The following is a 21,839-nucleotide window of genomic DNA, read 5'->3' as shown; positions in this document are numbered from 1 at the left end:
CATGCTGTACTACATTCTGCTATTGTAGTGTTAGGAATAGGTGTTTCTTCCACTCCTGCAGTGTTTAAGTAGGAGCCGCTACAGTGTTAACAGTGGACCGTAAGCAAGTCTTCTGAATACATGACTGCAAAACTCCCATCTCTAAAGCCATCAACTAACTGGAGGTTTTTRGAAAAGCAGTCACCTGGTGATAACAGTGGATGATTCAGACTTGAGAAGAGATGTGTGCTGGCTGGTGTGTCTTACAGGATGATTAATTTAGGAAAGTATAATTTGGTAAGTGCTCAGCTGGGGATATGTTTCTAGTGTCAGAGCAAACCAGTCTCTGTCAGAGCAAAAGACTGTTTCATGACCCAGTGCGTTGCTGCTCTAGAGCTTCTGTCATGCCCCACATCTGACTGATCTGCTCAGTTGCTTTTGCATTTCCTCTGCTCAGGATGATGAACTGCTCAGTAAGCAGAGACGCGTAAAGGAAAGTAAAACTTCCCTTTTGTAAGGGAAGAGAAAATAATATGGTAACCAGTCATCTGTCAGTTAGTGTTTGTGGAGTGTATTGCCTGGAATGAAGCACCCTGGAGAGTCGATAAACTCAACTCAGGAGAATCGTCATCAGGAACAAAGTTGGTGAACTTTGAAATCCAACAGTATTTCTCTCCCATTTGTAAAATAGCAAAGGTGCCTAAATGAAATAACTGTCCAGTGCAAATACATTTTATTGTGCAACTGACTTTGCCCCAGGCTAATTGCCACTAAACCCATAGCTCTGCTGCTGCATCGTTGTGCTGCTAGTGTAACTAAGGTCTTCCTTTTGTTCCGCCTGATTTATCCYGTCGACGTAAGGGAAATGGCAGATAATTTAGGAAACAGTGTCCCCTACAAGTAATTAGGAAGAGGAAAATGAGGCTGAAAAGAAAATATCCTTTTCCTTTCTTTCCTTAAGTAGGAGTAGGGAGAAGGAAGGAATGTCGCTGGCAGTCAGGAATGGAAGATGGAAATAAGCTTGAGGGAGGAAATACATGATTGCTGTCACAGAGAGCTCATAGAATCTTTTCTCACAGTCGTTTTACTCTGTGCCATGAAATTGTCATCATGATGACAACTCATTGAGAAAAATACAGCAATGTAATAGCAGGGATTCACGCAATTAATGTTCTTGGGTGGAATTCTCCTTTCAAGTTGGTAATACTGAAGTTCTCAGAAACTTGTGCAACTCTTAAAAATGTGTGGAAACAATTCCACTTGGGCAATCTGCAAGCAGTTACAGGGTTAAAATATTTACTGTTGAGTTTTGCCTTGTTAGCTCTTCTCTTTTAAAGGCCTTTACTATATTTGGAAACATCGTTGAACCTCTTTCACTATGAGAAGAGATTGTGTGAGGGATCAAACACAAATTCCAAGCGTAAATGGTTGAATAGCTGCAGTTACATAGTATAAGCAGTAAGTTCTGAAGTCTGGATGGAGGCTGCACATCACAGACTAGGGGTTATGATACACTGACCTTAACCAGCTTGCCAGAGTGAGCCCCGTAGCTCATTAAAAGCATTATTCTGCTCTAATGAGAAGTATATTGTTCCTCTGTACGAACTTCACATGCCTGGGCATTTGCATTCTTCTTTGTGAACAGTGTTCTCTCTTCCTTTTGTAAATCTATGTTTAACAATTAATTACTGTTTGATGACTTTAGTTTTACACATTATATAGGTCATATTCATTTTCAGACATGCCTTAAATAATCAAAAATAATAATTCTTTCTTCATTTTTTTTCCACCATAAGGAGTGGAGAAACGCACTTTGCAGCTGAGAACTGACCAAATGTTTGTAGAACTTCTTTGGGGTTTGATCATTTTGGGAGTGCTTGAACTCTCAGGAAGTTTTTTTCCTGTTATAGGACCTGTTATATGATCCTGTTATGTCATCCTTTTGTGCTGTAAAAATGATACAGTGATAAGTGCATTGTATTTAGAAATATTTTTTTTTAAGTCGTGGTTGCAAAGTCAGGCTTTCAGAAGGCAAATCTCTGAAGTGTTTGCATATTATTAGTTTGGCCCAGTGTATAAGGGCATTATGATATAATTCTTGCTTAGTTGTTTTTCAGTGTGGTATAATTGAAAGAAAATGAAAGAACTTCATTAAATGGAATGCGTGAACTAGGTAGGTAGCATGACATAGAGACAGAAATAGGTCAGAAGAAGGACTGGATCTTTCACACCTTATTCTTGGTCCACCCAAACTTGACCTGAGGCATAATCACAGGAGCAGATCGTCATTGTCCACAGGGACAGGGGAGAGAACCTGAGGCCCTGTTTTTACCTAGTATCGGTCTTCTGTGGGTATTTACTGACAACAGGAAATGTCTTAAATCTATCTGTAGAAAAGAACAGCTAAAAAGAAAACCTTAACTCTTACACATGCTAGCATAAAACAGCAGAAACTTGCTGGATGATCTAGTAGCAGGAACCTCTAAGACTCCGTATTCTGTAACGCAGGATAACATCAGCAGGCAGAGACTAGCTTACCCTAAGGTCATTAAACAGGGTAACAGAAAAAAGAAGAAAATGTTGACGTTCATGTATCTTGGATCCTGTTCTACTTCAATAGAAAATAACAATGAATTTTTGAATGTGAGAAAGAGAAATACTTGTGGAAAAATATTTTCCCAAATCTTATTCAGAGCAACGATCAGTCTAATTTGCTGAAACGTTAATAAACAAAAACATTTGGTATCAGAGAGACAAGAATTACTTAAGTTATAACCCCAGTGATTAAGCTTCACAAAATTACAAGCTACTGAAGAGCTGCCCTTAAAATGTAGAGCATCAAGAAACCATAACTACAGCCAGCAGCGAAATAAGCTATCTCCGCTCTAATCAAGATCCCTAACTACTTCTTTCCCTTTTTCTGGCGTTGGAAACGATGCCAAATAATTAGTCTACATTTCAAGTTTAGAGGTGAGGTTAAGGTGTAGATTCCGTACACTTCATCCCCCTGGATAGCAGCTCTCAGAATATAGACTTTCAGCAGGCTCTTCATCAGCCCAGGTAGTGGACCCAGGCCATTCACAGAAGTGTCCGGGTGCTGCGCTTCCAGAGCCCTTCTGGAACTGTAGCTCAATGGGATGTTTCTGTAAGTTCTATCAGTATCCTTTAGAAGGAGATTTTACCTTGGCTTAGTGCCCTGCAGGTAAAAATATCTACCATATACCTTTGGAATTTTTCATTAATAAGAGTATGGAAACTTGGTGTTGGAAGAAACTTACTTACTTACTTTTTCTGGAGATTTTGAATGCCAGTGTGTTTTTTTTTTTTTAAAAAAAAAGTTAAACAGCAACTTAGTGTTTAATGTTAGCAGGCACATACTTAAACCACTCGTTCATATGGGTGCTGCATATATACTGGAATTATTTTGCCTTCTCAAACAAGTGAGATTTCAATTCACAATGCTATCAAAAGTCATATTTTTGCAAATTCAGCATAGGGAAAAATAATTATAGTCCTGTTATTTTTCAGATTTCTGCCTGGATCAAAATTTCTCAATGTATTTCAAATGTGTTACACTTTTTTCGTTTCCTGCAAGCGCTGTCCTACCAGAAAAATCTCAGACTGACAGAGATGCTTTATGAGAAATATTGTAGCAATTTAGTTTAGTTAGAAGTAGCTATTCATTTCTTACAACCTGCAATAATTAATGGATTTCATAATAGCTGGAAAAAGGTACCTGTGCAAAAGTAGCCGATTTCTTCTCCATGTGCTGTAAATCCATGCGCATAATGCAGCAGAAGTTGTACACCTTTCCTTGAAAAGAGAATTAAGATGAGGATACTAAAGCAGAATGCTCTTCTGAAGGCCTCTTTTTTTTAAAGCTGAGCTTCCCTTCTGCTCCCCGTGTCAGAAGACCCGAACTGCCGTGCCCTTGGCAGACAGGAAMAGAGCCGGTGTTGCCAAAGGCGGCTGGGTACAGTTAAGTTACATTTAGTTCTCCGTTCTGAGGTTGCCACAGCAGATTCTCCTTATGGATGTCTAGAAAGCAGTAATAAACATTAAAAGAGAAGTTAAGGGTCCCGTTTAAAACAAAAACKCAAGTTCTGCCTTTTCAAATAAAACATTTGCTCTTGTGTCAAATTCTGCAGAGATTTGAGAAGAGTACGAATTAGTGTTCCAATTTGCATTCATTTGTTGGCAACCTGAATTTTCAATACATCTGTGCAAGAGGCAGTGGCTTTTCTCCTCTGAGTAGATTCGGCTTGTAGTAGATGTTGAAAAGCTGAGGAATCTTACAAGCAATTCTTGGGAGATCATTAAAAATGCATTTTTCTCTGTTTCGCTCTAGCGGAATTCAAGAACATATGTGGGAATATTCCTGGCTTTACTTTTGATATTCATACTGGAAAAGCTGTTGGTAAGTTTAGCTGAATATTTTCACCAAAAAAGTATTTTGCCCAAGTTTTTGCTGCAGTATAATGCTAAAATGAATATTTCATATAACAAAATTCTAACTTCATTGTGGAGAAACATTGATGACATACGGTGTGAGAACGAAGTTAATATACGTTGTTCAAAATCTCTCTGATCTTTGTTTTTTGATTTCCGTATCTKGTTATGAACTTTTGCTCTCCCGCCATTCTCGTTCAGGGGATTGAGTTTTAATGGATAGTATAAAAGATTCTGGCTTTAGCAATTTTGCAGAAATTATCTGCATACTTGACACAGTTCTGTATCTTGTCTAACATATAGTATCACTCTGTTTTGATCACCTCCTGAACTGCACATAATTTATTTTCTCTCATAGCRGGAATATGTTTAGTTTTATATCCTGTAAGTAATTTAAGTAAGTTATATGGAACTTCTCCAACTCAGTTCTAAGTACAGTGAAATTGAGCATCCAGGCAGTACAAAAAGGCGTGTATTTGTCTAACTTGTCTCACTTTCAGATATCGACGAGTGTAAGGAAATCCCAGGAATCTGTGCAAACGGCGTTTGCATCAATCAGATTGGCAGCTTCCGCTGTGAATGCCCCACGGGATTCAGCTACAATGACCTGCTCTTGGTCTGTGAAGGTGATTCAAAGTGACATTATTTTCTATCGAGTCCCCATAAGCATGTTCATCTTAAAGGGAACAGGAACATTTAATTCACTTGTTTTTCAGACTCCTAAGRTAGCGGCTGTATGTTTTCTTACAAGTGCTCAAGTCTATAAATGAGTTTGGGATGTTATCTTTAATATGTGTACACACATRCTTACAAGATTTTTAAAAAGTTTTGTATTGTTACTGCTTTTGCTTTCAGGTAACCTTAAATAGGACCCATTTTATGCTCCAAATTTACTTTAGGGGGCGGTTTTAATTTTTAGATTTTTAGGAAAAAGTTTTCTCGATTTTTGCCTCTTGTGTCKTCTTCTGGGTTTTGTAAGTAAAGAATTGCCAGATATTCAGAGATGTGCTGTGTTTCTGTTTTGATACTCCGGGCRGGAATTGGAGTTTGACCGATACAGCTTTCTGTTTATGACCTAATCTTGAATTTATTTCAAGGTAGTAGTTTATCTTCTCTGAAGCTAATAGAAGTTTTGTCACTGGTATTCAAGGGTCCTGCGCTGACATTTGTGCTATAGAACACTAACAAGTTGTGCACTTACTATTTTAGTTTAAAACATTATTTTCTTTAAAATATATAAAAGCATAGGGAAACAGAATTTATTAAAAAAAAATTTTTTTTTTAGGCAGACCTTTAAAGTTTTTATGACTACTGTGCATAGGAGGTTGAATTCATAAGATTTGATTTCCTCCTTCACCCTAAAAAACAATATGTTTTGTTGATGAAATTGTGTTGATTTTGCTTCAGTTTGCACTTGTGATAGAGGAAACTCAAGGTCAGAATCTTTTCACTTTGTTGAGCACAGCCCACAAAGATTAGTCCTACGCGGGACTGAAAATACAGTCTAAATTCTAGGCAGGAATAGCTATCTTGTGGTTTCTGATTCATGTGTGACTCCGGATATTTCAGATATTGATGAGTGCAGTAACGGCGATAACCTCTGTCAGAGAAATGCAGACTGCATCAACAGTCCTGGTAGTTACCGCTGTGAATGTGCTGCTGGTTTCAAGCTTTCACCCAATGGTGCCTGCGTTGGTAAGAAATCAGTGGATTTTTCTAGTCTGTTTGAATTGGTTTGTACATAAGCAACAGTACATGCTTCACTCTCTTAAAAGTGCAAAAGAATCATTTATTTGCTGTTGCTTTGCACATTTTCCTGTGTGTTTTATGTACCAGCTTTTTTTAATAGCTGTGTTTCTCTGTTCATGGGAAGAAAAGAGAGGGTATCAACCAAATACTAACAGTAGTTTTGACCTCAAGGTGTGTAGGCAAGAAGTTCCTATAAAATGAAGTTTTGTTATGATTCAGGTTTAGCTGCAGATAATTTTGAGTCTGGCTTTAATAATAATAACAGATTGTAAAAACATGTTTGTGTAAAATAAATGAATAATAAAAGTCAATAATGTGTACCATCTGTTTTATATTTTTCTTATAGATCGCAATGAATGTCTGGAAATTCCTAATGTTTGCAGTCATGGTTTATGTGTGGACATGCAAGGAAGTTATCAGTGTATATGTCACAACGGTTTTAAGGCATCCCAAGATCAGACCATGTGCATGGGTATGGAAAGAAAAAACTTTTCTGCTAAAAAGGTGGAAGGAATCTGGATTTATTAATTTATGAGGAGACTATACTGATACTAAGAGGCTGATTTGTACATTCTTGAACTTCCATGAAGAAAGTGTGTGAAGTTGTCCTTAGAGGAAAGTATGTCAGTTGGGGGAAAAAATCACGGTGTTCTGGGGAATAGCTCCGAATTACCAAAGAGTATGTTAACTCCATTTTCACAAAAAGAGTGATAGTGACTTAYTTGAAAGAGAGGTTTATAGGTGATATCATGGAGGGATGAGTTTGGAGAGAAAAGACTGATTTTCAATTATTTAGAGCTTTACTGAGTTCATCTTTCATTTTAGAAAACAGTCCCACGTATAACTTAAATATAAGCTCATTTTGTAGTCAAGTGATGATATGGTAAATATGATACTGAGAAATAAGTGCAGACACTGTTCTTTTCTTTCACTGTTTCATTTTTAATTATAAAGGGTTTTTTAAAAAAGGAAAAGGTGGTGCATATATGAATTCAGTTTTCTTAATGTCTTTGAATAGTGTTTGAGCAAAACAATCAAAAAATGTTTTTGCTTTTTGAAATAACAATCATAYAAATGTCAGCTCTAAACTGTAGAGGAGTCCAGTGCTCTCTAGAAATAYAGGTGTGTTTCGATTTCCTTTTTAAACAGACATTGAAAACCTCTTCACATCCTGTTACATATTTATATGTGCCTTCGTTGTTCTCATATTTGAACTTAATCATACTCATCATCCTGCCTGAGGAGGACACTTGGAAAAGTGACTTGTGTTAATAGTACAAAATTTCCAGACGATGGTCACTTAAAATAGTATCTYTAATAATTCTAAATTGAGTTTTTCTAGTCTGAAATACAAATCCTGATAAGTTATGAAAAACAGTCCATGCAACAAAGTATTTACTTTCTGTAAATAAATATAGATAGATATTTCAGGAAGTTCACAAGAATTCGGAAAAAGGGGATCTAAATACCTTTCAGATCCCTGTGAAACTCCAGAAATTCCTAAAACACACAGCAGGAAACAACACTGAATTCTAATGCTTTTAAAAAAGTGGATTAATCCAAGAGCTTGTTAGTGGTTTCTGTATTTGTGGATACACTCCTGACAAAATACCGTATTTACATGTGTGAACTGACCTGTGACCAGGGACATGTAACTCCTTGACAGATGCATTTTCAACAGGTTTTCATGTGCATAATTGTAAAAGGTGTATATAAAACGTAAGACAGTTCCGAGCCTGTCTGTGATGCTCAATCCATTGTACTAACCACTGTATCATAGATACGTCCCTCAGGTTTCAGTTGTCTGACAGCACATTTGCAAGTCTTGTTGCTACTAACTCACTCCTTGCATGGCACCCTTTAAAAGGGAAAGAGTGTTTGCAGGAAAAATAAAAAGAAAAGAAATAATGCCTCACAATATTGCACATTGCACTTATTTTGATCTTTGTACATAGCAGTACTTTTTATTAAAATACAGATAAAAATGAATATTATATGCAGTGTTTTCCTACGCTTACTTAAGAGCTTATGCACAAATATTGTAAAAGTCGGCATTAAAATGTGACAGATGAAAGGAGAGACGGAGGTTTACAGTATTGTCTGCATGTGCACAGGTATCACATTAAYACACACCTGGGAAAATCAGATCCAGCATACAGTTTTGTTTCTCTTTGCAGATGTTGATGAATGTGAACGCCATCCATGTGGAAATGGAACGTGTAAAAACACGGTTGGATCATATAACTGTCTGTGTTACCCAGGATTTGAATTAACTCATAATAATGACTGTATGGGTAGGTGATGTAATCTAAACTTCTCTTTCATTGCTGCTGTCTTGGTGTGCAAGGGAGGATGCATATAAAGTTGAAACTCAAACAGAAGATAGTTCAGGGTACTAAGAAAGGTAATTGAGCACACTAACTGATACAGCTACCTATCCTAGGGATTAATCATTTTTATAATTTTTGTAGACATTTCAGAATACTTGTGATTGGGCAACTTGCAAAGGTATCAACCCTAAATCTCTCAGTGACAGGGGCAGCCTTACTGTTCCCTGATGGTTTAATGCAGCCCTCACCCGTGTCAGATTTCCTGGGGAATTCTAGCATGCAGCAGTAGAGCCCTCTGACACTGCTGCATCTCCTCACTATYAGCTCCGTCAGTCCCTGGCTACTGACGTGGTCTGTAGAGGCCACTGGCAATAAGCATAACCTTGTATCACCCAGCCAGTGTCACCTCCTGCATTCCAAGTCATTTATTTYGCCACATCACTTGAGATTCATGCACAGCACGACAGAGAAAGCAGACTGGCAACAAAAGAGCTGGCTCAACTAAACTCCTTAATCTCCTGCTCTCGTAAGATGAACTTTGCTTACAGAGAGGCGTTGCTATTTCATATTCCTCTAAAGCAGAGAACAACAGAACTACTGATGGTTTTGGACAACTTAAATTCCAGGATACATGTAATAAAGAAAACTAAAATCTTCCTGGACTGAAGAACAGACTTGTAAGTCTCTGGAGATTCACGCTCCTTTGTGTGAAGCCTCAGCCAAAAGGAAAAAAGACATTATATTCCTTTCTGGTACAGAAAGAGACACAAAATAAAGTCTACTGATTCAGTCCACCGATTCTTTCTGATTCAGGAGAGAACTAAAACATTATCTTAAGTATTTTAAGACCTTTCCTTGTCCAGGAAAGAGAAAATGCAAAACTTGCTCAAGAAGGAAAACAAGCTGCACCCAACGAATGCACTGCTTGCCAAGGGGGTGGTTTCCTCTGTGCAGCAGTACAGCTGCCAGTCTATCTTGGGAGCATCTAGTACCTCAGTGCTCCAGGCTCTGCCTTCAAGGAGGCCACAGACTTGCCAAGCTGGCTCACAGACTTGCTCCTGACAGTCTGGAGAGCTTTCTTCCAAACGACCCCAGTCACTCAGAGGCAGTGCAGCCCATCCCAGTGTAATACTCTCTCRAGGTACTTGTAGTTGTGTAACTGTAGCACAGAAGAAATGCACTATGGAATAAACCAGTAACACAGGAACTGCTGTATTGGCTGAGGCAGGAGGTACGTCTTGTTCAGTAGCTGTTACTTAAGGCTTCCATGAAGAACTAAAAACCTTTGTAGTTAAAACGATGTTAACCTTCAAATTCAAACAGTGCAAAACACTAAAGTGTAAGTTGTCCTTACGCCATGATACTCATCCAACCTTCTTGATGTTCATCTGTCCTGACACTTTCTCATACAAATTTTGCTTGCACAGTCTTGCTTTCCGTTTGCATTATTAAACTAACTCTGTAAACTAGTAAGCATTTTCAGACCTCATCTGTAGAACAGTTGTGAGTGAGAAAATCATTCTGTGGAAAGCAAATGACATTCCAAAATTTGAAAAATGACAAGGCAACTTCTAGGGGAAATTYGAGCGCATATAAAATGCAGAGAAAATCCAGGACACCCTACGTAGCATTTTGTTTTCTGTGTCTGGAGTTAGTATCACACAGTCACTTGGCAGCAAGTGAATGTCTCCAGATGCAGTAGCTGAGGTAATGCTGCAAGTTTAAAAATTGTAATACCCTATAAAAAAGTGTTGTTTAAATAGAACATATACCTTAATGCACTTGAGTGAGAGTTACTTTCCACAAGCTGTCAACTGTTCCCTTGTTGCTACAAGATTTACCTTTTCCATGGAAATATAAATTGCAACTTGAGCGTGTTTATAGCACACTGTATATACTGAGCCTGCTTACACATTCTAATGGTTAAACTCTTGGAGGGACTCTCACTTCTGCGGTTTCATTTTTTGTTTTTTACAGATATTGATGAGTGCAGTTCCTTCTTTGGCCAGGTGTGCAGAAACGGACGGTGTTTCAATGAAATTGGTTCCTTCAAATGCTTATGTAATGAAGGATATGAACTTACTCTAGATGGCAAGAATTGCATTGGTATGTATGATGCCACTTGGAGATGCTAAAGCCAAGCTGAAATAATGTGACTGCTAGCCTCTAAAAGGAAACGATCACAGTCTCCGTTTCTGAGTTTAAAAAATTGTCAGCGACTTTAAGGAAAACACAGTAGAAGTATCTGGCTTTTAGAATGCTGCTATTGATCCTTATGAAGTTAAATGCCTTAGAGAAAGAAAATTAGGAAAGAACYGTAACATCTTTTTCGTGAACAGCACTGTTATGTTCTGCAAGAATAATGCCATGAGAATTTTGTAATTCTGAACCTTTCCCGATTCCCTCTACTTTTCTAAGATACTAACGAGTGTGTGGCACTACCCGGCTCTTGCTCTCCTGGCACCTGTCAAAATTTGGAAGGATCATTCAGATGCATCTGTCCACCAGGATACGAAGTGAAAAGTGAAAGTTGTATTGGTAAGGCGAGTTGTAATTTTTGCTTCTGGACAATTTATTAACAAGAGAAAAATACGACCTTTAGAAATGTTGATAAAGCTATTGAGCTTATGGGAAGAATTGCTTAAATAGGTTTCTTCTAACAGTTGTCTTCTGATTTGGAGTTTTGTATAATGTGTCTCAAGTACTGAGATTCCTGGGGCGGGGGGAAGAGTACAGCAGACCTTTTGTCGGTTTGCACGTTCTTGTTTTTTTCATGGAGGTATCTTTTAAAGCCTGGCATATTGTTCAGGAGCTAAATGTCACAGATCTTTCTGTTGTTTGCATCAGGGGCATGAGAATGAGTTAAGCTTCAGTGTGGCAGGGAATAACGAAAAAAAATCAAAATTACAACCCTCTTTTCAGCAGAACRAGGCAGAGCTTTACTGTGAACTTAGATAGTTTATGTTTAAATCAACTCTGCGGGGCACTTGGCAAGGAAGCTACGCACAACTGGTTTTAGGCAGCTGACCCAGGAGCCTTAGGTTCCTGTGTGGTCAGTGGACGGAGTAAGAACCTGTCTCTCTCCACTGACTATATGAAGAAACCTGKTTCTCAGCTTAAATGACTTAAGTTAGCTAGTGTGAATACCTCCCCCGCTTTGCTCCCTGCCCCACACTTGTACCCAAAGCTCCTGGTAATAAAGATAACATAATAAAGAAACAGTCTGTCCATGTATGGACTCCAGAAAGCACTAGTGTGGATTTAAAGATTTGGCCTATAGCTGCCAAATCTGTATCAATCAATAAAGCCAAATCAATCCAGCAAAGACTGGATCTCAGGAATCATTTTGATTTTTTTCTTGAATGGTATTTTCCAAGCCTGGAAGTTCTCTCATTCTTGTATATCATACCACAATACTCAGCTTGCTTGCCAACTTTATGGTTTCTTTTGGCAACTGCTGTTCTTGTATTAGCAGCTGCGTTTGAGATTAATCCAAATCACCTACAGTTGTAAAACGACAATGAAAGCTTTTGGTTCCCCAAGAATGTCACTGTTTACAGCCACTTTCARTGTCCTGACATTATCTCTTGAGGTACCACTGTCCTCACTGAGGACAGCACTTCAGTGACTGCCAAATAGATTTTTGCCAGAACTGAAGAAAAGGAACTGAATTACATTCTTTCTTCATTCGGCCATGTGTCCTGAACATTAGTAGATAAAATTCCCCCCAAATGCCTAGGTAATATTAATCAAAATATTAGTATAATCACACGTGATTATTGCAGTCTTTGCAACCTGTTTTGTCCCTTTCTATTACTTCCGTGTGCTAACACCTTTGTAAGACGCTATTTCTTAAGTCTGTAGTGGGATGACGTGCACCAGGTAGATTGCTTTTTGAGCTCAGGTTACTTAGATAYAAGAGAAAACTAAAACATTCGGGAGCCAGGAAAGAATTCTTAGGTTTCAGCTACCATTTAACAGATTACCTTCTGTTTTACAGGGTATGGAGAGGAGAGGCCTCCTAGYTTCCTTTCTGTAATCTGGTTAGTAGCCGATCTGTCACAGCTACAGGATTGGTTACTACCGCTAGTCCCAAACCGTTCATTACAGTAATAATCAGTACTTCAAAAGAGCAGGTTTTTCCATCYTCTTAATGCAGCTGAATTGCTAAGCTTTGCATATTAGCAACTGCCACAGTAACTAGGAAAGTAATAACCTTTCTTTTACTGGAATAAATTGAATGCTTCAGATTCACCATTTTGTAAGAGCTTGTCCACGGGAAGCTACTGTGCTTTATGTACTATATTGGGCAGTAGCTTCTGAAAATGGGACTGCAGATAACATTTTTCAAAACTAATGATGTCACAGAATTCTACTCCAACCTGACTCCTCATTCTACTTAGCTTTTCCTAGTGAGAAGATTTTATTATTATTTCCATTGTTTCCGTATCTGCTAAATATAGGTCTATAAAGTGCAATACTGAATCCTAGAAAACTGATGGGACACTAAATGGACAAATCTGAAGTCTGATAAATACCAGGAAAGGTGACGCTACCAGTTTGCAACTCAACATCCGTGAAGCTTGCTTTCATGGAGAACGTCAGTTGCTGCCTACAATTTCATTATTATCAATATAGATGCTCTTCACAGAATATACAGAGAGACCCAGGCTTCTGTGCTGTCTCTTTTAATATCCTTTACTAAAATATTTGAGGAGTTTTGTACTGCAGGTGTAGCTCTGAAGATTTTAGGGTACTCTATTAAAGAATTATTTTAGCAAAGCTGTGTATTTTTTGTCAGGATTTGTAGAATTAATAGAGTAAGATATGGCTTAAAATAGTAGATTAAAAAATTAAATGTCTATTTAATGTATTACTTTTTTTACTCTGTCTATGTAGATGCAGGACATGTAGGCACAATTTTATAAGCATTTGTTATTTATATTAAATAATCTTAATTTTTGCTTTTGATGTTTTTAGTTTTTTTATTACAGTCTTTTTATAATTATTAATCTCACACTTAGTCATAGCAACATTTTCTAAATTATGTGACAGTACAGGATTTAATTATTTAAAAATAATGTATCAACAGTAGCTGTTGAAAACTTTGGTAAATATAAATGTGTGTCTTGTAGGCCACCCTCTACTATCTACAGTTCCAGTTCACAGACAGTCAGTCAATCAGCATGAAAAATCATACCTTTAATTACTAAGAGCTACCAACATACAATTTTTTAAAAAATTATTCTTTGACAGAGAAATATTTTTCTTCTCATGAATGTGTCTTCTCGTGTTTCAATAATTTGAACACATTTGTTTAACATTTATATTATAAACAATACAACAAAGAACTAATTTGGAAAAAAATCAGTTTGGGGAAAAAAAGGTTAAGTATCAGTGGAACACTCTTAATTGCTATTTCAAAAAGGTGTCTTCAAGCATATTTCTTTGCTCCTTTATATTGGAGGAGTTCCTCTGTTTGAAATAAAATTGAAGAATAATCTWTCTTTCTTAGCCGAGGAATTCACAGCAGATGGGATTATGATGATGTTTTTCTCCTTTATTGCACAGATATTAATGAGTGTAATGAGGATCCCAACATCTGCCTCTTTGGCTCCTGTACTAACACCCCAGGTGGTTTCCAGTGCATCTGTCCCACAGGTTTTGTGCTGTCTGACAACGGCCGGAGATGCTTTGGTGAGTGAGCGAGTTACTGATGCTAACTAACAGCCGCTCTGTAAGAAAGAAGCGGTTCGCTGTGGCACTGCAGCTGTACTAGACCGCAAGGGCAGTGCAGTTCTGCAGACAAACTTGCGAGTATGTAGAGATGTTTCTGGCTTTCAAGGCCAGRCAGGATAAAGCCCTGAGTAGTAACTTGATCTGCCCTCGTAGCTGCCCCCACTTGCAGCAGTATGGGATCTCTAGGGGATTCCTTCCAAACTTTGTCCTTACAAGGGCTGGAAAATAYTTTCAAAATATTTAAAAAATACAGGTCTGTATCACCATTTCTTTCAGGATTAGACACTCATTGTCTAGTCGGTTAGGAGGTGCTAGTTCTGTATAACTGTATTWTCTTTTTTAGATACCCGCCAGAGCTTCTGTTTCACAAACTTTGAGAATGGGAAATGCTCAGTGCCAAAGGCTTTTAACACCACCAAGGCAAAGTGTTGCTGCAGTAAGATGCCAGGAGAGGGATGGGGTGATCCCTGTGAGCTCTGTCCAAAGGAAGAAGAAGGTACAGATCAAGATTTAAAATAAAACTATTTTTTAAGTGGGGGAAAAGAAAGAGGAGCACCTTTGTGCTGTACGTTTTTGCTCATCAGAAGGCTAGATCTGCTTGGCATTATGTCTTACAGCTAGCTTAGCATCATTTTGAGGTCAAAATGCCATAGAAGTTAACAAAAGGAAAATAAATTAAAGATTAATAGAAGAAATAATGACAGAAAAATAGAAATCCTAAATTATTCTTTTGGCCCAGTATGGAAACAAACTAGTAGCTTCCAGCTGTAGATCTATCCCACTTTAGGCAAAGCAGAAAAGAAACATGGGTCAGTGCCCAGAAGCACTAAAATTGTCATCAGTAGTCATCAGTCCGTAGTTAGCTTTAAGTAAGTAAAAGTAAGTTCCAAGTAAACAAACGGGAAAGCATCAAGCAAATACATTGCAGAACAGCAGCTCAACACTGTCCATTTGTTACCCAGGCTTAGAATTAATGTTGCTTCTGGATTAGGGAAGATGATGGCATATGACCCCGATTTATTGGTTTCAACTGACTAACTATGGCTAAAAGAAAAAATGTGATACAGAGAATGTTTGATTTTGGGTAATTATTTTCAACCATTTATTTATTTAAAGTTCTTACTCTCTTTCCTGTGTGTGTGTTTTTGTTTTTTTTTCTTTTTTAATGTACTTCTACAGTTGCTTTTCAGGACTTGTGTCCATACGGTCATGGAACTATTCCTGGCATTGATGATACGCGTGAAGGTATTCTTTTTTCCTGATAATTAGAAATTTCCTTGCTTCTTTTATTTATACCTAAAACTAGGCCTGGATATTACAGTGTGTTTATGATGACTCATTCCCTGCAGCCAAAAGGTGCCAAGAGACTGACTTTTAATAAATGTGGAACTATTAAAAATGATAGACAGACTAGATTATCTTTGAAATTGCATGACTAGGGACGAGGTTTTTCTTTGTTCTTCATAAATGCCTTACTAAGAGTTGATACAGATGCGCATGAGATAAGATGTGGTTGCCAATAACTTTCCACTTTTTAGATGTTAATGAATGCCTTGAAAGCCCAGGAATTTGTTCAAATGGTCACTGCATCAATACTGACGGATCATTCCGCTGCGAGTGCCCCATGGGATACAATTTAGATTACACTGGAGTTCACTGTGTCGGTATGTCCGTATTTCATAAATGCTAAGAATTGTAATGCTTGAATGTAAAACACAATTAGCATGTGTTCCAGTTCTCTTCAGTTTTCATTTACTTACTTACTCACAGATACTGATGAATGTTCAATTGGCAACCCATGTGGAAATGGTACGTGCACTAATGTGATCGGCAGTTTTGAATGCAACTGCCACGATGGATTTGAGCCAGGCCCAATGATGAATTGTGAAGGTAACTTGTAACAAGTTTCTTTTTATCTTGAGTACAGGGATTATTTTATTAACCAGACTGCTGGTGTTAAAATATATAGCTAGGAAGAAAAAAAAATTCTCTGCCTGAAATGTGTCACTGTGAAACAATGTCCTGAATTTATTTAGGCAGCAGCAGTATTTTTAGTTTATCATATTTTTTCCCAAACTGCATGTATTGTGGTAAACCATGTTAAACTATTCAGCTGCTTGCTGAAGAGATAAAGATGACAATAATTGTTAGGTCCCCAGAATATCCATATAAATAATACAGCTAACCAATGCAAAAACATCTGAATTTATAGAGTGCTCAATATACAGTAACTCAGTTACACACTGCCCCCCTCATCACAAGTTAATAACAAGCAAATTTTAATTAACATAAGAAACCAGTCAGCCCACTGGTCCATTGGTATTACATCCTCTCCAGTCAAAGTGCTGCGATTTCAGGACAGCACGCAATCATGACTGTTCTCTGCTGTTCACTCCTCTCCCAGAAGAGTTGTGGATGTAGGGGAAATATGAGGTAAACTGAAGGGTACATCGCTGCAGAGTGGGTTTAGTATCTGTTTATGGATGTGCTGTCAAAGGGTCTGTCTGGTTCAGTCTTGAATTTGCTGGTACCATCTGCCTCCAGCCTCCTGTAGCAGCTCAAAAAACACATAGGAAAGTGTTTGGTTTAAATTACTACATTTCTGATACTTTTTAGCTGACAGGAGAAGTGCAGGTATTAAAACGTTTCCTGGTGATGGTTTTAAAATTTAGTAGAGCATAAATGCTTTTGTTCCTTCCTGTTCAGATATAAATGAATGTGCTCAGAACCCCTTGCTGTGTGCTTTTCGCTGTATCAACACTTACGGTTTCTATGAGTGCACGTGCCCAGCTGGCTATGAACTGAGAGAAGACCAAAAGATGTGCAAAGGTAATGACTGAAATGTAAACTTTTCCCCAATGTGTGTCACCCTATACTGGTCAAAGCATAATCTGGAGTTTTCCTGTGCATCTTTCTTGCATTCATCCTCCCAGTGAAAAGTAGCAAACAGTCAAGCAGATGAGGATTTACTCTTTCAGAACTCCCCTGAAAATGACCGCAAGCTAGTGCCCTGAGTATCCCTTGCTGGAGAGTGTAAGGACAAGGTGGGCCAACATGCTGAAGTTCATCTTTAACATGATGAGATGCTACAGCTCACGGAGATTAAGACAACTGTTACTAGGCATAGTTCACAGGTTACTTGTTCGTGCTTGTTAGGACAGTCCAGATACACTTTTTTTTGAGGAAGTGCTAGTTGTCTTCAGTAACTGAAGCTACTGGAATGGATTTCAAACAAAATATACATTTTTTTTCCAGATCTAGATGAATGTGCTGAAGGCCTCCACGACTGTGAATCAAGAGGCATGATGTGCAAAAATTTGATTGGTACCTTCATGTGCATCTGTCCTCCTGGAATGACTCGCAGACCTGATGGAGAAGGCTGCACAGGTAAAGCTTACAAAAGAAGGACAACACCTACTGTAATGCAAAAAGGAAAAAAAATTATATATGTAAATATATACACACACACACACACACAGAGAGAGAGAAATATGTATATACACATACAAATAGTACATATGTGTATTTTTACATAGCTATGCAGTACAACAAGAAAACTGCAATTCATAAAGTCCACATCAGATAGATAGGTGATGGTGCCCAGGACATTAAATTGTATTTCTTTGTTCTAAGGTTTGAATCTTATCGTAATATATTAAGTAGTCCATAGTAATGTTTCAAAGCAAAAACTCTGCTTCTGTTGTACAACAAAAAATCAAAAAGCTGTTCAGAAACTTGTCTGGTTATCTAATACTTTAAATCTAGTAAAAGAGACTTCATTTGATAAGAGTTAAGCAAGAAGCAAAATTATAGTAAATAAAAACAGTTAAATTTCCTCTAGCATTAACAGTATTTGTAAGTAACGTGGCAGGTCTTTAAAGAATTAAAACTGCAAGATTCTGAAACAACTTATGATGGCCATCAACAGCAAGCAGTGTAGAAAACTGCCACAGTTCAAAATAATTCTCTTATTCAAAAGGGAAGCTGTTATATATTGTTACTACAATTAAATGGGGGGAGGTGAGTAGCCACATTTTGGCAAATGAAACATTTCTCTGCAGAGTAAGAAACAAACGCAAGAACATTCCAAAGTTATTGGGGACAGTAGTCATTGAGGCTATCATCAGCTTAAAAATAAATTAATCAATCAATCATCCACTTTCCTGAATGTTTTAAATTAGAACATTTTAAAAACAGTGTTCCCTCAGCAGGAGAATGACTTTTACAAATCCTCATTAATTCACTCAGGGAAAATAGCTTGTATAACAAGAACTTTACCTTTTTACCCATGTCGGGCTACCTTTAAAGCAACTGAGTTTTTTTCCAGTTTTATTTTAAGCATCTATGGAGGTGTGTAATTGCTTAGAGTTTCTACTCCATTAGCTATGGGAGAAATAACCTGGGATTATATACAGTTCATTGACTGAAACATGACCGAATGCAAAAGTGGTTAAATGTGTTCAGAGACATTTTCTTAATTATTACTACGTTAAATAAGACTGGATTAGATGTTTGAGTGGAAAATAGGTAAATAAAAACTTACTCATCACATAAAGGTTATAAATAGAACTTGCTCCTCTGCAAATGTTTTTCTGCTTCTTGTTATACTTCCATAAAGTGCATAAGGATTAAAACTTTCTTCCTAGGATATAGTATATAAGGCATTTATTAGGAATTACTCAGCTGTAGATTTTTTTTTCCACTTGATGCAAGTATTAGGTATATATTCAGAATATATACCTAGGAGTTTCATACACTTTCTTGCAACAATAACCTGACACGCATCTGTGCATCCTGTATTTTTGCAAAGATGAAAATGAATGTCGTACCAAGCCAGGGATCTGTGAAAATGGTCGCTGCGTGAACATTATTGGGAGTTATCGATGTGAATGTAATGAAGGATTTCAGTCAAGCCCATCAGGCACCGAGTGTCTCGGTAAGTGCTTCTTTGGCATACATGTAATTCATGCAAAATAGAAGAGTATAAACCCCATACAAGGATGCAGAGCATAAATTAGGCTTCTGAGTACCTAATAGTTCTCTTATCTACAGAAATCAAATAATGATCCTCTACAGGAATGAGAAGCATCTTGAGAATGTCCACTGGGTCTAGCAATCAGGTGCCTCACCTAGGGGCATCTAATCCCAAAGAGGTTTAAGCATAAACGTGGTGCTGAGCAACATCATCTAAACAAAATACAGGTGTTTTTGCAGAAGCAGCAGAATTCAGGTACCCTAGGTAAATCATAAACTGAGGTGCATGACAAACTAAGGGGCTTCCAGATTCAGAACATCATTTTAAGCATCACAGTACTGGAAGCGGGCATTTGAATTTTTTGGACCTTTAATGCAGGCAGCAAATATGAATGCAGAATACTAGGAATTTGCGCCCCCCCCCCCCCCAAAAAAAAAAAACCCACTGTAAGAGATGTTAAGAAGTTACTGAGGCAAGCCTACACATTAAACACTGACAAAGGCCTGCCTTTGTATTCATCTGCCTGYAATTCCTTTTCAGTATGTTCCAAATGCCATTTGTACCACAAAACTGTTTGTTCCCCTTTTAAATCAAACAGAATGCAGCTGCAGAATCTTATGTTTTCACAATTATTGTTAAAGTGTAGATAACTTTAAAATGCCAACGTATGAAACTGTAGGAGTATTTGTTAGCATTCTTGCATTAAAAATACTTAGATATTATCTCGTCTATGTACTGTGTAATCAGCTCCTCATAAATTGTCATCAGTAGCATGCTGATTCCATGGCAAAGCAATAACATTCAAAGTTCAGGGCATTTCCTGAGGATTAATGACCAGATGGGAAGAGGATGCTACGGGCCATTAACCCAAGCTTGTCATTAATGCCAAGGAAATACCCTGCTTGGAGTTCATTATTGCTTGCTTATATTGAGTATATGAAGAAAAAAAAAAAAAAAGAAAAAAAAAAAACTTCTTTCAAAACCGATGCTCTGGGGGAGTTTGCTGATTTCTGCTTTTCCTTTAGGTCCTTCAGGGCAGAAATGACCCTGGAAATCAAGTTTGCCTGAAAGTCTTTCTTCAGAACTAAAGCAGAAGCATAAAGTCTCATCAGATCACACCGTTTTAAACATATTGTGCAAACCTTTACATTCTATTTAGCTTAAAATATATTTCACATCTCAAATGGGGAGCAAAGCATTTTATGGTCTTCAGATCAAAACATAAATAGTGTACTGTGCAGATCCTCATGTAAGAGAACAGAAATTGATCTCCATTCATTACTTTTAAAAAGATGAAAAAAAATCTAAGTGTTAGCATGTAGGATAAGAGCAAAATTCTTGTGACAGTTACTTTGATACTTAAAAAAGCTTGACAGAATTAAGATCACTTACCTGCCTGTAATAAACTTGGATGTTCAAGGCTTAYGCAGGTAAGTTTGATTCAAGTGTAATGCCTCTTATACAACAGTTAATCCTCAGAAGCAGAGAAACTTCATTATAGTAGGAATTAAAGAAACTCAACTGCGAACATAATGGTCAACWTCTTAACTCTAAATAGAAGACAGAATTAAATAGGTTCAGAAGTGCTYAAGTGATTTTAGACTAAGAGCTACTGCATTTCTAAAACAGCTTTGAAAATTTATGCCTATACTTAAAGTTGTTAAAGCCAAATTAAAATAATAGTAATAATAATAACTACTTATAAAGATCCCTTTAGCTAAGCAATGGATATAAACAACTTTTGAGAAAAATAAAAACAAAACAGCAACATACTATCCCACATTCTAGCTATATATATACTGCATTATAAACCTGCCCCTTGCCATTTTACCATATCCTACAGCCTAGTAGCTTCATGGGAACTGTGGCTAAAGTCTCATTCATTGTGGTAACTTCAAAATTCTTTATAAATTTTTATGTTAGCTGTGAGATAAATGCAAATGTCCTATCACCATGGATGCAGTCAACCAGGCATTGCTACAGTTACTTTAAAGCAAATTAGTTACGTAACTTTTGATAGGAATTAGCTAGACTTCTAAAAATAAAATGTGAAAAGCTTTTAAGTACTCAGGAATATTTCCTCAGGAAGTAAACACATTTCCAGATAAACTAAACAGATTTCACCAACTCTTGCAAATCACTACAATCACAAATATGCGGTCTCACACAAGCAACGCCTTCAGCGAAGACAGCCTTCTTGTTACTTGGCTATGCAAAGTACGTTTTGCATAAAGGCAAAGACCTCATTTTTACCTGATTCATGTTAAGGAATCTACTGGTTCTACTACCCTCACACTTTTAAAACACAAGGTCAGCTGGCTGTGGAGGTATGTTCACATTGGGAGGGATGCAAAAAGATTTTAAYATCATTTATCTAAGACATCATCTGAGGCTTCTGAAGGCTTTAAGAGAAAAAGCCTAAGATTTTCCATGTAAACACAAACCTCTGTCATCCCATAGTTGACACTGTGTCAATTAAAATTAACAAAGATGACAGGTCTACTTAGGTGGAGGACACTGTCTCTGCAAAGAGTTTCCATATCCACTAGAAGCTGGGATCTCTCCTTTCTTCAGCTGTCTGTTTGAAGGAAACTTACAGGACCTTAATGACTCTGAAG

At 37.5% G+C, this 21,839-nt stretch overlaps 1 protein-coding gene across 2 annotated transcripts in view; it reads left to right on the top strand.

The window, feature by feature from the left end:
• The window catches only part of FBN2 (fibrillin 2), a 183,219-nt gene that overhangs the window by 147,053 nt on the left and 14,327 nt on the right, over positions 1-21,839 (top strand). The window contains exons 42-56 of one of the 2 annotated variants that reach the window (XM_085323251.1): positions 4,328-4,396; positions 4,929-5,054; positions 5,998-6,123; positions 6,524-6,649; positions 8,355-8,471; positions 10,485-10,613; positions 10,926-11,045; positions 14,079-14,204; positions 14,590-14,742; positions 15,426-15,491; positions 15,785-15,910; positions 16,017-16,136; positions 16,953-17,075; positions 17,502-17,633; positions 19,057-19,182. In XM_085323251.1, the coding sequence (XP_085179377.1) occupies positions 4,328-4,396; positions 4,929-5,054; positions 5,998-6,123; positions 6,524-6,649; positions 8,355-8,471; positions 10,485-10,613; positions 10,926-11,045; positions 14,079-14,204; positions 14,590-14,742; positions 15,426-15,491; positions 15,785-15,910; positions 16,017-16,136; positions 16,953-17,075; positions 17,502-17,633; positions 19,057-19,182 (1,785 nt within the window). The remainder of the gene's footprint in view (positions 1-4,327; positions 4,397-4,928; positions 5,055-5,997; positions 6,124-6,523; positions 6,650-8,354; positions 8,472-10,484; positions 10,614-10,925; positions 11,046-14,078; positions 14,205-14,589; positions 14,743-15,425; positions 15,492-15,784; positions 15,911-16,016; positions 16,137-16,952; positions 17,076-17,501; positions 17,634-19,056; positions 19,183-21,839) is intronic. The other variant, XM_085323252.1, reaches the window with a different exon arrangement.

This window comes from Rhea americana, unplaced genomic scaffold (genome assembly GCF_003343005.1).
Source record: "Rhea americana isolate MKP2758 unplaced genomic scaffold, rheAme1 scaffold_83, whole genome shotgun sequence".
In the NCBI taxonomy this organism is placed as follows: domain Eukaryota; kingdom Metazoa; phylum Chordata; class Aves; order Rheiformes; family Rheidae; genus Rhea; species Rhea americana.
This window is presented reverse-complemented; position numbering and strand designations above follow the sequence as displayed.